The following is a 14,769-nucleotide window of genomic DNA, read 5'->3' on the forward strand; positions in this document are numbered from 1 at the left end:
AGAAGCAGGTATGGTTCGGGCTTAGAAACCGCTGCAAAAAAAGGCAAAGCGTTTGCCGGGACGGGGAGGGTGACACAGGAGATAACTATGTGAAAAAGGCTTTATAATCATACTTGGATCCTAAACATCCCGTCACAGAAAACGTCTCACTCTCGACATACATATGCCAAATAAAATAGCCGTGATCGTGTGGATTAGAAATGAGATCACAGAAGAGTTTATCTGGGAATATCTCACTCTTGCAGCCCACAGGAATGCACTTTCTTCCCTGCCTCTGATACCAACTTGCTGATCTAAAGATAAAATAAGAGTCAGGGCTGTATTCTCCGGCCTTAGGGGGAAACTCAGGACCCCGCGCTTTCTGTGAACAGAGCAAAACCACAAAAAGGTTGTTCAAATACTGATAAAGCTACGAGCGAAACCCACAAAAAACACGGGAATTCGGCAACTTCTTAATACTCAGAGGTTTGGATCAGCTGCTGCTGCCAGACGCTCAGGCTTGACAGATGAGTTTCCACATCTTATCTGAGTTTGTCTGGGGCCAGGTCACCAACACTCATTCAGTCAACACTTCACTCGGGGACTGAAATTGTTTTGAATTCCTCTTGCTTTTAAAAAACAAAACAAACCAAAACAAAATTTAAATAAAAATCACAATTATATAGGGGAAAAAAAAAAAAAAGCCCGGCGAAGCTGAGCATCGCTGCTCTCTTGGGCTGTTTCTTTCCTGCCTGGGAATCTCTGAGACTTTCCAGAGCTCCATGTGTCAGACGAGGGGGAGCGGAGCGGGGAAGGAGGGGGCCACAGGTGTATCCTCTCTTTTCCAGGAAAAGATCCCCACTTGTAAAAGGTAGCACCAAGCAAGAGGCTGGCTAAGACCATGGTTTCTGGTGGGGCTGTGGGGCGGTTTTCTGCCCCCCCCTTGAAGTCTCCAATGAATGTTTTGAGGCAATGCAGGAGGCGGGGAGATGCTCCGCTCCCACTTTAGGGCAGGTTGTAAACGCCTCGCGGAGGTTTACTCACACTCAAACGGTTAATTAAGAAATCATTAAGGGTCCGGCTTAAACCAACAAAGCCAGGCAGCTCCGAGCTGGGTTCCTACTTGCCACACGGAGGCTGCCAGGACCCCCTCCCCCCCCGGAGCCGCCGACCCTCCATCCCCTCCTGAGGCCCGGGTGCCTGACGTTCTCATCTTGCCCTCCTCTTATGAGGTTGCTTCTCCTCTCCTTCCCTTCCAGGGGGAATCGGCACCCAGTGCCCAAAGCCTTTCCTCGCTCCTCCTTCCACGGACCACCCCCCCACCTCTCCCCCCCCAAGACCAAATCCAGCCGAGACTCCATGTTTTCTGGAGCATCCTTCTCAGAACGACAAAGAAAATAGCCACCCATAAGAGCGTGTCGTCGGATCGGGGGGTGTGGGGTGATGTCCCCGCAGGTCCCCACCATCCCGAGCAGAGGACCAGGGCGTTTCTACCTGTCCGAGATAACGGGCAGAGTTTCTTCCCATCTCCCAGGGATGATGCAACCGTGTGGTGAGGGGATTGTGTTCCTGGGAGCTCCTTTGCTCTCCCCAGCTACTGCCTCTGCCTGCTCCTCGTTATTTAACTGTCCCAGGGAAAAATAAATAAATAAATAAATAATAAAAAGGGTCAATTTTCCTGCCTGTTCAGCCTTAGGGAAGGGAGAAGGATGAACACGGGGGAGGCGGCGTGTGGAGCATTGGTGGAAAAGCGTGGACTTTAAGACACCGAAAAGGAAAGCCAGAAAAGGATGGACACTACCTTCCAATACACTTTAGTTGGCTGGTGACAAAAACTCCGGGCATGCACTGAATGCATAATTACCCCCAACTGAAAATTCCCTATCTAATTTGATATTTGGTGCTCAGCAGAAGCTAGCCTTCGTAAATAATATACAAAGTAAGAAACCTAATCCAGCAGGCTAGAATGTTTAATTCATCATTATGCGAGCTAATTGGAAGGTGATTATATGGTAATTGCTCATTAGTGGTGTATATTTATCGCTGTACCTTATGTTCAAGGCCATGGGAATTGTGTAGAGTCTGTTCTCTCATTTCAAGGATCAGTTTCAGAAGCAGGAGCAAAGCGGGCGAGATCAAGTTCTTCCTGACGTCAGGTCCAGCCGTGGGCGATGGAGAGCCGGTCTATAAATGGTCTCCCGGAGCCCCCGCAGCATGCTGGGCTCCAGCCGGGCCGGGCCGAGGAGCAGGGGCTTCCGAGGCTGCAGGGCCGAGCGGCCTCACGGCGGGGAGAAAGAGGAAGAGGAGGAGGCGGCAGAGGCAGAGCCCGAGCCTGCGTTCCCTGCCCCCGGCCCGGGGAAGCCACCTGCGAGCTGAGCCCTGGTCGGGAGCGGTGCCGCAGCACCCGCCCCGCCCCCTCCCTTGCGGGGGGACCGACGGATCCGGGGCGGCCACGGGCCCCCCCGCTCCCGGGGGAAGAGGGGACCGAAGGGGCTACCGGCTGGGTTCGCTCATAGCCGGCGGGTCACTTTCCCTGCAACAGGCGCTAATTGCAAAGGGGCAATTAAAAGCGAGCGGGGGAAGGTGATTAATGGCCCTTTCGCTTTCAAGCGTGGACCACGGCCTGGGCTTCGCGGGCTGGGAGCGTGTCCCACCAGGAGAAGGGATGGCGAGGAGAGAGGTTACGGCTCGGGGTCAGGAGGTTCTCTAAACTCCCGCTTCCCCCTCGCAGCGGGACCCTTTGGAGAAGTAAATCAATTGCTGTATTAGCTCGGAGAAGTTATGAACCGCTGATGGACACAGGAGCAGGGGTTGGGAGAATCCTGTTTGTCAGGGAATCCGGTCCGGCCGGAGCTGCTTCGCCTATTTCCTACGAGGCAGGCAGATAGTCTGTGGGCTAATTAGGGGGGAACCGCTAATTTCCGCCAAACCCTCCGAGTTAACAGCGCTATCCATCAAAGGGGGGGGGGGAAGGCAAATAAACAACATTTTGAAACACAACAAAGCGAGGACTCCAAAGGTCTCTGTCCTCGCCTTGGTCCGGTGGCAAAGAGAAGGGTGCGTGGGTGCGGGTTTGCGCCAGCGTGGGGGGTGCGAATCACACGGCGTGGCAGCCGGTGGGAAGCGGCCACGGAGGGGCTGGGAGCCGCCGGCTTGTTCGAAGGGAAAGGGTTAAAAATCCAAGGGGAGAAGGGCCAGATCCTGGACGCGGAGAAGCAGAACCGGGAATGAGCCGCTCGGAGCGGTGGAGTTGCGGCGGGGTCAGGATCCGGCCCTATCCGGAGCCACCGGTCCGGGACCGCTGCTCGACTGTGACACGTCTGAGAAGGGCCGGGGGGGGCGAGACGGGGCGGGGGGGGGGGCGGGTTGCGCCGCCCTTGGTCTACAGACAAAGTAAAGCGATGGAGGAGGGAGGACAGCGCAAAACCAGCCGGTCCGATTCGCGGTCACCTGCCAGCACCCGTGCGCGGGGCAGAGCGCACCGCTCCGCGCCCGCGGGCCGCCCCCCGCGCAGCGCTGCCGGCGGGCAGGGCCGGGGGACGGCCCCCGGGGGGTGGGATGGGGGGGGTCTTCGCTCGGCCTGCAGCCCCCTGCCCAGCCCGTGGGTCCACCTGGGCAAATCCCCGGCGAGGCGCGGAAAGCGGCGGGATTTCCGCGAGGCCGTCGGTCCTCCGGAGGGACCTCAGGCCTCCGGCAGCCGACACCGAGATTTCCTTCGAAAGAGCAGTAAAAATCCGCCCGAGTCTGCAATCCGCCACCCGAAATACACCCTCCTTTCCCCACCCCTCTCAGTTATTTAATATAAAATGTATTTTTAAACACCCGCTCGGATAGCATCTCGCCAATATTTGTATTTCCACGTTGCCTGGCATCCACTGTCCCACATTAGACTCTGCCTCTCTCTCCCTCTTTCTAATCCTGCCACTTTAAATAGATGAATTAATAAAGCAAATGAGGGTCTAATAAGCTGACTGTCCTGCCTATTGAGGCAGGGGGAGAGAGACTAGAAAGTGCGCCAAATTTGTTTGCAGTGGATCAAGGCTAGCCGCCTTTGCTTCACTTTCTTTATCTTAATTCCGACTTGAAAAGATATAATTATCTAGTTGAACAGAGCTGCTATCAAATCCTTCTCTAGGCAAGGCAGGGGAGAGCTGGAGTGGATTGCAGTGTTCTGAGCCGCTTGGTGCAGCCGGAGATAGGGAAGTAATGAAGTTGTGGAGTCCTGAGATACAAAGGGCATTAACCTCATTAGCATGAAACCTTTTCTTCTAACCATTGTGGGACCCTTTCAGACTCCTAATCCCCCCTATTTTCAAAGCTTGGTTTGTAATAAAGCTTTTAGGGTTTTTTTTTCAAAGCTAATGGCATTCTGTGAAGATTTATTGCTGTTACGCTACATAGGACGCTTAATTTTTTTCCCCTCTCTCTCTTCCTTCGCGGTTTTAAAAAAAAAAAAAAAAGAAAAAACCAACCTAAAAAAAAAAGTATATGGTTCCTGCAGAAATAAGCCTTTTATCAAGATGGGAAACAATTTCTAGAAAGGCCCAAGACTGCTGTTCAGCCGCGATCCGTTTAATGTTTGCCCATTTGCATGGGTTTGAAGTGGAGCGCAAGCCAACTTGGGCGAGTTAAGGTGAAATGTGCGCCCTGCTTGGTTTCAAGATCTGCACCATCAGCTGTTCGAGGAGGGGGGAAACGCAACGAGACGTTTACCTTGGGAATAGCTCTACTAAATAATTAGCCCAGGTTTAAATAGAAGGGACTGCATTGCGACATGCGTCCTAACCCTGCCGGGGCCTCTCTCACATTTGTAGCACTAGTGAATGGAAAGTCACCAGGATTGTATAAGGAGCAATGTTAAAAAAAAAAAAAATAAGATCGGATTTAATAAATAAATAAATAAAATTTACATAGTGCCCGATAGAGCCAACACGTGCACAGAATGTCTAATCTTAACTTTTCAAGGCAGGATGTTTAACAAAGCTCGTATTTTCGCGATGCATTGTAACTTCGCCTTATCACAGTGTAAAGGGTAGTCAGATTGTCCTAAATTATGTCCAACTAGCCCCCCCTGGATCCACGGATTAAGAGATTAAAGGAGACCACTGGGCAATGCCTCCTCTTTCCCCTTCATATTCCTGGTATGATAATTGCCTAAACTGATTTGCACTTTCACAAAAGCTTGCAGGATTCTTTGTAGCTCGAACAGAGCAGACGAGGTTTCTCTATCAATGGAAATAAAACTGATTAATGCAGTCTATCAGGCTAAGGAGCAAATGAAGCATGAAAAAACAACTGTGTACCCCCAGAAAACCAGCTAGTTTCCTCAAGGACCCAGAGCAACTTTTTTTTTTTTTTTCCCCACTTCCACATCTTCAACGTCAGAGTTTCACCCTGCGCCCAGGATCGCTCCCTTGGAGCTGCGGGGAGAGCAACAGCAGCTGGGGTTCGGTCCCTGCCTCCCAGGACCTGCCCCTCACCGCAACGACCTGGCCAGGGCATTTAAAAGAGAGGGGAAAAGAAGGGAAAAAAAAAAAAAAAAGAAAAAAAAAAAAAGAAGGAAAAATCCTCTCCCGCTAAATAAAATCCATATTTCTGTCAAGACGAGCCCGTCTCCCCTTCAGCGGAGCGCAGCTGCTGCGGGCCGGTTTCACGCTCCCGTTACGAGCCGGTTCCCACTTCAGTTTCTAACTGGGGAAGGAGTCGGGTTTATCGTTGTTTGGTTTTGGGGTTTGGGTTTGTTGTTTTGTTTTGTTTGTTTTTGTTTTTGTTTTTTTAAGGTGTTTATTTCCAGCAAGTGGGTCTGTGCGGCTTATTTTTGGAGGTCTATTTACCAGGCAGCGAATTGATTAAGGAAAGGCGCCTACGGCCGCAGGAATGCGCGGCGCGGCCGCGGGAGCGCAAGCTCCGACCGCGGGGGTTCGGCAGCTAAAAACGAGCGGGGGGGGGGGGGGCGGGACCGGGGGACACGCGAACACGATCGGTTCCCTAGAAATTTAGAGGGAAGGGGGAAATATATTGCTTAAAAATTTAGGGCATATTGATAAATCTTTATTGACAAAATATTGACAATGACATACTTCTTGGAAGTATATAGTGTGTTAGAATTCTAACAAATTAAACACAAAACACAAAATATTTACATTCTGGTATAGAAGACACGAAGGAAACATTTGTCACTTTTTTTTTAGTAGCTCTATGATCTCGGAATATTATAAGGTCAGTGCTTGAAAATTGCCCGAATGAAAATGGCCATTAGAAAAAAAAAAATAAAATAAAAAAAAAAAAATCAATCCGCGATTCTAATTCCCTTTTCTCTGGATCCTCCCAGCCTGGGAGGTGTCCCCACCGCCAAACTGGTCGCTGGGTTTCGCGCTTTATTAATCTTAAAAAATAATCATTGTCCGGTTTTGCAATGGGGATACAATTTTGGGGGAGGGGATAATTTAATTTGATTTTTTTTTGTTTTTGGCAGCAAAGTTACGACCAGCCTCAAAAACACCCTCCCTCCCCTTTCCCACCCGTCCCTCCCCTGCCCCACCGTGTTGTCCATCCGGAAGGAACACTATGCTTTGTTACTGCTACTTCATTTAGCTTTCACGAACACTTTGACGCCAGAAGTTATCATAAAATGTTTACAGACTGCACATTTCTCGTAAAATAAAATTAAAAAGCACACAGAACCTGTCTTAAAGGGAAAAAAATTACAATTCATTTCTGTCTTTAGGAACCGGGGTAATTTTTTCCCCGTTTTTTCTTTTTTTTCTTTTTTTTTTTTCTTTTTTGCCCAGACGGCTCTACACATGCAATTCAAGTTTCTGAAACAGGTGTGGGTTTTGGCTGTTTATGAAAATTTCTCTTTCAAAGACGGAAAAAACTGTGAAGTGCAAAATGTCCTGTAAAGGTGGTAATTTTTCTGGTTTGGTTGGGGGGTTTTTTGTTTCTTTTTTCTCTTTTTTTAAGATTTTTTCCTTTTTTTTTTTTTTTTTTTTTTACATTTTTTGACGTTATGCTTTTAAAAGTGGACTGCGAGAAACAGAATACCTGTCAATCACCTCGTCCCGGTGTTTTGGCTTTGATTGACAGATCCCCCCTTGCCAGAGCGGTGCCGGCAGTGCCACAGTTCGGACCTTTCGCGGTCTCTCGCCCTTGCTCGCTCCCAGCTGCCGTCTCAGACGGGAATCGCATTTTTGATGAAGGAAGATCTCCGTGTCCCTTCCCCGCACCGCCGCGCCGGGGGAAGGTGTGAGCCTTTAACACTTTCTGTTGGTGGGGTGCCTGGCTTGGAAAAGTCCAAAAGTGCCAGTTTTTAATCGTCCGACGTGACGTCGATTTCCTCTGGACTGGCTTGTTTGGTGGCGATTCTCCACCGGTTAATGTGATGAGTCCCTTTTTTCTTCTGTTGTGAGTCTGAACCTTCCTCTTCCAACTTTTGCCGCTTGAACTTCGTCCGTCTGTTCTGAAACCATACTTTTACCTGCGGGGGGAAGGGCACCGGCCGTTAGTCCGACGCTCGCCCGGACGCCGGTGCTGCCCGCCGCCCGCTGCCCTGCCCGTGGCGAGGAGCTCCGTGCCCTGCTTGCTCCGTGCCCTGCTTGCTCCGTGCCTTGCCTGCACCGTTCCCTGCCAGTACCATGCCCTGCCTTGCTCCGTACCATGTCTGCGGTGCTGCCCAGCCTGGCAGGGGACGAGCGGAGCCGGTGCCCGTGTGCCACCTAAACCTCTCCGGGAAAGGCAGAGACACGCTGCCCCACTCCCACCGGGCACCTCCGAAGGACCCACGCGTGCAGGACGGGGCAGCCGCACGGCCGCATGTGCGCGGGTGCGGGCGGCCGGGCGCCGGGCGGGCAGCGCCGCAGGCGGGAGGCACCGTGAGCGCACCTGGCAGAGGGACGCGGACCTTCCGCGCACAAGTAGTCCCGCGCAATGCCCGCGCGTGGCTCCAGGCACTCCACGTCTGGAAAACAAAGCCTGGCTGCGCGGCGGTGGGCTGTCAGCACGTCGGTCCCGCCGTCGGGGCAGCTACCGGGGCGGTTCTTGTCATCGGCGCCCGCCGGGGTGTCCCGCGGCCTCTAACATCGGGAAAGAGATCGGGAACTGCGGCGGGGGAGGCTGCGCCGGCTGCGAAGCGACCCCCGACCGGCAGTCCCGGGCCCGGCCCGGCCCGGCCGCTGGGGCAAAGCAGAGCGAGGGCCTCGTCCCTCCTAACGGGGCGGCGGGATGGGGCCGGGCGGCGGCGGGACGGAATCTTTTCGTCTTGGAAAAGTGAATAAAATAAAAGAAAAAAGGCCCGAAAAGAAAAACCTCCGGCGCTCCCCGCAGCGTCTCCCCTGGACGCGCCGTCCAGGAGCGATCGTAGTGAGGCGAAACCTGCCAGGGCCGCCGTAAATACCCTCTGAATTTGTGCAGCGCCGAATAAATCTGACTTAACCATCCGGCAGCTGACTTGAGCGCTTTAATTACAGATAGTATTGATCGGGGAGCTATCTCCAGGGCTGGTCACACTCCTTGTAGCGGCCAAAGGTAAACAATTTTTTTTTTTAAAGCAGTTTTAAACTCTGGTTCTGTCTGAAAGTGCCTGATAAAGGCCCCAGCAAGGGGGGAAAAGGGAACTGGAGCATTTTAATAAGCTGGTTTAACCCGCTTCGCTGCCTCTTCAGAACAGAGACCTGCCTGGCCGGACACACATCTTTGCTGCATTTTCATATTCTCCAAAAGTCCCCCATTAAAAAGCTGAGCGGGGAACAAGGGGTGAGTTTAATTTGCTTTTAGTTTGCTAATTGAAGGGGAGGACGGTTCATTTCTGCACGCTGATCTCCCAAAAGGGAGCTCATTTGTAGGGGACTGGGGGTTTGACATCCGGACAAAAGACCCCAACCAGCTTCGGAATCAAGCAGCACAAAGACCACCTTAAATACAGCTTTCCCGTGGAAATAAGCCGGTGACCGGTCCCTTGTTCGGAGAACCTCATAAAAGTGGCGATCCCTTTTTATTGTTTTGTTAGGAGACATTTTAAAACAAAAGCTCCAACCTCTTTATTGCTTCCCCCACGAAAAGGAGTTTAAAAAAAAAAAAAAGTGTTACAACTTAATCCGCCCAGAGAACGCTGTGTTTACTGGGAACTTTGAACTAGGCTGCGGCTGGGTATTTTGGCTTTTTTTTTTTTTTTTTTTTTTTAGGTACAGTGCTACATACTGTAGCAAAGACAAGCCCCATCTGGAGCCCTCTTTCCACGAGTCTCCTGGAAGGGCACAAAACAAAAGCCCGACACAACAACAACAATAACAAACAACCCCCCCAAACCCCAGCCTTTCTTCCGGCGAGGAGAAAACCGAGTGAAAAACGCCCTCGCAGCGGGCCCGCCGGCGTGGGTCTCCGCCGTCGGGGAGGACCGCACGCCGACTCCCTTTCCCCGCCGCCGCCTCCCGGGTGTCCGGCCTCGGTACCCGCCGAGGCCCTCGCCCTGGGACAACCGGAGCAGAAACGCCGCTCATCGTTTCTCCAAGACTGACGACCGAAATAGTCTCCGGTGCGGTTCTGGCCCGCAGCCAGCCACCGGGAGGGGGGTGGGGGGTGAAGGGAGGGGGGATTCCTTGTAGTTAATAATTTCTCTGCTTTTATTTTTCATCTTTATGGCCTCCTGACCCGACTGCTCGCACCCCCGCTGCCGGACGCTGGGCTAGAAACGAGCGAAAAATCACCCGACAAAAGTGTATTTCTACCGCAGGGTCCGAAGGGAGGCTCTCCCCTCCGCCTGTTGTTTTGGGGGCTTTTCCCCTAATATTCAGCTACTTCTCGAGGGTCACGCAAGTCCCGCAGGAAAATGCCCAAGGCCTCCTTTCATCTGCAGATCGCAGATCTCGCCGCTCCCCTCCCCGCTCGGGCCGGGGCTCCGGCCGTGTCTTTCCGGGGAGACCCAAACCGAGCCCCGCGGCTTCCCGCGCCCGGCCGCGGCCCCCGGCACAGGCCACGGCTCTCACCAGCGGGAGAGGGTTTTGTTACACCCAGGCAAGGGGGAGACCCGTCACTCTGCCCCACCGGCTCGGCGCAGGAGGCCTAAATACCTCCAAAATTTGCCGGTATTTTTGCCCACATCTCCGGGCCGGTCGGGTGAGTTTTCCCCAGGAGATCCCAGTACTTTCGCTTTCCCGGCTGCCCTCTCCCTGCTTCCCCCCTTACCTGAGTTTCCGTGAGGCTTAGGCTGTGTGCCAGCTGTTTTCTCTCTGCTCCTACTACATAATGGTTCTTCTCAAAGGCATGTTCCAGTCTCAGTAATTGGGATGGGGAGAAAGCTGTACGGATCCGTTTGGGTTTCCTGGCCAGTGCGTTGTGCAATAGGAAGCTCTCCGGGCTGGTTTCATTCCCTGGGCAACAGGGTAAAACGGAGATTAGCAAAACACCTTCCCCAAACGCACTCGAGAGGACTTTTTAGAGCAGGAATTTTTGTCTGCCACCATTATCCGCCGGAGAAATCAGACTATGATTTATTTTTAATTTCCACCGCCTTATATAAAATTAATTTTTCCTTCGATAAATAGGTAGAGGTAATAAGCAGGGGAAGGAGAGAAGTCGGAGAAAATCAAATACTAAAACACAACCAGGGGAGCACGACGGAAAAAAAAAAAAAAAAGCAGCCGAAGAATTGGCCAGAGCCCTGCTGCGGTGTCTGCGGCTTCGTCCCGCAGCTGCCCCCCTTCCCCTCGCCCACCGGCAGCCTCACATCTTTCCTTGTGTGTTTGTTATTTACATCCTCCCGGCGCGGCCGCCGGGGCAGCGACTCCCTGTGCAGTCCCGGCCGAGCCCCCGCCTGCCCTCCCCCGGCTGGCCGCCGCTCTCCGGGAGCCGGCAGCCCGCTCCCTCGGCCTCTCCCCTCTTCCCTCGCCCAAAACTCCGGCCAGGGCCTTTCTCTTCCCGTTTCCCTTCGTTTTGCCCGTGTGCTGCCCGGAGCGGGGGCTCCCGCCGCTGCCGTACCCCTGCCCGCTGTCCCGGCGGCGGCTGGAACCGGTGGGGAAATAAAGAAACAAACTTCGAGAAGGCAACGGGACGGCCATCCCGGCCGGCCTGCTGCGGAACGGGGGCGGGCGGGGGGGTGTCTTTTTTGGTGGGTATCTCCCTCCGGGTTGGCTCTGTGCCGCTTCTCCGAGTCGGTCGTTCCAAGGTGGGAAAGCCACCGAGGGTCCCTCTCCGTAAACGCATTAAAAATCGTTGCAGGAGGAGGATGTGCTTGAAATCAGGCTGTGGCTCAACACCAGGACATTTCCGCCTTTCATCTACCGCTCTTTACCAATCGCCTGACGACTGCGACAAATAAAATTGGTGAGCGAAACCTGTAATTTTATTCTGAGAGGGTAATAATCCATTTTGTATCTCCGTCCGCCTGGCTTCAGGGAGAGCTACTCCTTTTCCAACCCGGGTGCAAACGACTCGGCTGCAGAAGGCCAGGGAACTGTATATTGCAGGTGGTTTGTTTTCGTTCGGAAATAATAAATAAAAATACCGAAAACAGAAAAAAAATCTTATGGATCCCTCCGAGCGGAGGCTTTTTGTTTGTTTTTTGGTATGTGTAACGAAAGAGGCAGGAGCTGGACCCATTACGGAAGAAATCGGGTCACTCTTTGGAGAAGACGCTACCGGTTGCAAAGGGTTAAACAAGGGGGATTTTATTGATTGTGCGCCATTGGATTTGGTTATTTTCCTTCAGTCGGTTTTTAATCGCTTGGCAGCTGAGAGCCCTTCCCTGTCCGTACGGACGGAATCGCCCCCTCTGCCCCCAGTCCTGGCTCTTCTCCCCAGCCCCATCTCCCCGCGCTGCTCCGGCGCTGCGATTATTTTTTTTTTTCCCCTCTCTCGTCCTTTCTCTGGGGTTCGTTCCATTTTTCCCCAGTCCCCGCTAACAACGGCAGCGGCCACATTCGGAGCGGCGGCGGTAGCTGCCCTCGGCCCCGGCAGCCCGGCGGGTACCGCCGCTTTCCCGAGGGAACCCAAACCTCGCGACCCCTCCATTCCCCTCTCTGCGGGGCGGCTTCCTTCGGGGTCTCCTCCGTAGCTTTTAACTCCCCGGAACAAAAAAACATCCACCTTTCCTTCCTGCTTTTAATGGGGGCGAGGAAGCCGCAGAAGTCCCAGCCGGCCTTGCCTTCCCGCCTGCCCCCCTCCTCCCAGGGAAACCAAAACAAACCGGGAAAAGAAGGAAAGAGAAATCAACGCCGAGCCCCTCGGCTCTGACAGCTCCTCCTCAAGTTTGGTGGCGGGGGAGCCAGGCACAAAAGACCCTCGGCCCCGCCGAGCCGAGCCCGCGGCTCCGGGCAGCAGCCGCCCCCGGTCCTCCCGCATCCGCGCCGCGGGGACCGGCCGGGAGCCGCCGGAGGACGGAGGGGTGGATCGGAGGGGGAAGAAAAGTTGCACGTACCTTGGAACCTGTGGCCCAGATACCGGTAGCGGTGTATTAGCCAGGGGTAGAAGGTGGAGGGGTCCCTTTGCTGCGAGGCGAAGAGCGGGTGCGTGGAGTGCGAAGCGGGCAGCGGGTGGGCGGCCAGGGCGTGGGGAGGGGGCACGGGATGAACCGGCACGGCCGGGTTAGGCGGGTGGGAGACGGCCTCTGCAAAGACCAAGTCCGGGTTGGAGTAGACCCCCCTGCCAGTGGAGTGGAAGCTGTTGAGAAAAGGGTTCATCGGGCTGGAGTTGGCATAGCTGAGCGCCGCCGGCCGGATAGGATCCTCGGAGCGAGACGCGGGCAAGGGGCTGTCTTTGGCCACCAGCGACTCGATGGTGAAACACCGCTTGGGTGTGGGCTGAAACATGCTGCCGCGGCGAGAGTCCCCGACCAAATCTCTGCCTGGCTCTCTCTGGTGCGCGGGAGGCGATCCGGGGAAGTTTGCAGCAAGGAGTGACTTGAGGAGGGATAGATACACACATAAATAGACAGGGGCTGGAGGAAAAGGAGGCAGCGGCAGCCAGCGGTACCCAAAAGGGAGACACACACACGCACCACGCACACACACACACACTCTAGAAGAGGGGAAAAAAAAAAAAAAAAAAGTTGCTGGGAGAAGTTTCCCTCCTGCAAGGAAAAGGCGGTCGCCCCCCCCCCCCCCCCTCCCTAAGTCCAAAGACAATCCATGGATGTGATCGGCCCCTTCACAAGTTGTGCAAACGATTTGTTAGTTCATGAGCCTAATTAGTGCTGGGATCACATAAACAGCTTCCTCTGAAGCCTGGTAAATGGCTTGATGATTGGTCGCTATTACTCGCCTTGAGGTTGAAGGGGGAGACTCTTTAAAGTGCGTCAGAGGGGAGGCGAGCGCCGGGCAGCGCCATCGGGAGGGATGGAGCCGCGGATCGGAGTGCGGCGGGAGCGCGCCCGCCGGCGCGGGGGGAGCGCGGCGCCCCGCGCAGCCTCGCCCGCGCCTCCGCCGCCGCCCCCGCGCAGCGCCGCGCCCGGCCCCGCTCCGCTCCGCTCCGCCGCGCTGCCCTCCCTCCCCTGCCGCTGCCCGGCGACCAAGGTAGGGGACGGGGGAGGGCTCGGCGGGGGGGAGCGGGGCAGGGGGTGCCGCATCTCCTCTCGGGGTGCTCCGCCAGCGGGACACCCCCTCTCCCGGCCGCCTCTCGGGTGCTCTCGGCCCGCCGAGGTTACCTTGGTCAGCCCCGGGGCGTCCGGGGGAGATGCCCCGCTTGGGAAAGGTTTCGTCCCGGTGAGAGAACGGGTCGCCCTCCTCCTCCTCCGAACTTACTCATTCCCTCCTTCGCTCCTTCGCACTCCTGGCACCGCGCGGTGCGGAAAACAAAGCGGAGGGTGGTTGCATTATGCAAAGCTGGTACACGCCGGGCTCTCGCAGACGGGACAGGGGAGCAAGTCTCCGGTTCCAGCCTTGTCCGTATTTTCGCGATTACCTTTGGGTCCGGGGATGATTTTAGGGCTGAGTTCTCCTCCTCCTATTGGCTGGGGCTGCAGAATAATTATGATCACATCCTAATACTCTTGGCTGGTGCTTACTGTTTATTGGTAGTTAAGGATCTATTATCTATTCATCAGCCTCCCATTTTTGCCAATTACATTCTTCTAAAGTGAAGTACCAGCAGGTATTTTGCACATTTACAATTAATGATAAAAAAATCTGGCGTACTTTAAATCTATTATGCCGCTGTGTAATTTATCTTAAAGATGCGGGATGGCTAATGTAAATTAATGTTTCTGTTGAACCAAGGCATGGGGGGAGTCTTAAAACCAGTCTAGCGTTTCTTCCCTTCGTTCCCGGACTTTGTTTTCTATTTTCTTTCCACTTTATACACAAAGAATCCGTTACTCCGCTGCCTTCAAATATGCTATAAAATCGCTGTCTAAACGCTTCTTGCTTCTTTCCAGTAAAGGGCTAGGCTGAACTCTCTTCGCCTTCCCTGCTCTCTCCCAAAAGCGCCGGGCTGCACCCAGCCGATATTTTTAACCCGATACCAAATCGACGGGCTAAATAGAAGTGATAAAACAGCGTTGAGCACCCAGGGGTGCCGGTGTTCGCGCGCCTTTGTTTGGGGACGTGTTTTCCTTTGTGGACCCCGCGCTGTGTGCACTTTGTGGAGGCAGAAGTTCACTTTCCGTCTGAAATGTAAATCTGTTCTCCAGGCGTTGGGCGGCTGTACATATAGACATCCATAGTCACACGTGCATACGATCGCAGAGACAAAGTGGGAGAGATGTTTGCAGGGAAGGCGCGTTGGCGTAACTCAAGGCTCCTGACAGATTTTGCAGCGAGGTGCTTTTCTCCCGGGTCTCACAAGCGTTTGGGAAAACCTTTC

The 14,769-nt window shown here is 54.1% G+C and overlaps 1 protein-coding gene across 2 annotated transcripts; it reads right to left on the minus strand.

Moving 5' to 3' along the window:
* Positions 1–7,288: 7,288 nt before the first annotated feature.
* On the minus strand, positions 7,289–13,909 carry EMX2 (empty spiracles homeobox 2). 2 transcript variants are annotated; one of them, XM_086616707.1, is made up of 4 exons: positions 13,613–13,909; positions 12,389–12,869; positions 10,159–10,343; positions 7,289–7,456 (listed from the first exon to the last, which is right to left on the minus strand). In XM_086616707.1, exons 2-4 carry the CDS (start codon positions 12,777–12,779, stop codon positions 7,289–7,291), a joined length of 744 nt encoding a protein of 247 aa, XP_086472833.1. In that variant the 5' UTR covers positions 12,780–12,869; positions 13,613–13,909. The 2 variants fall into 2 exon arrangements, with proteins under 2 accessions (XP_086472833.1, XP_086472834.1); XM_086616708.1 differs by lacking the exons at positions 10,159–10,343; positions 13,613–13,909 and having other exon boundaries at positions 7,353–7,456; positions 12,389–12,779.
* Between the last annotated feature and the right edge of the window lie 860 nt (positions 13,910–14,769).

Source organism: Tauraco erythrolophus, chromosome 9, assembly GCF_009769465.1.
Source record: "Tauraco erythrolophus isolate bTauEry1 chromosome 9, bTauEry1.pri, whole genome shotgun sequence".
NCBI lineage: Eukaryota > Metazoa > Chordata > Aves > Musophagiformes > Musophagidae > Tauraco > Tauraco erythrolophus.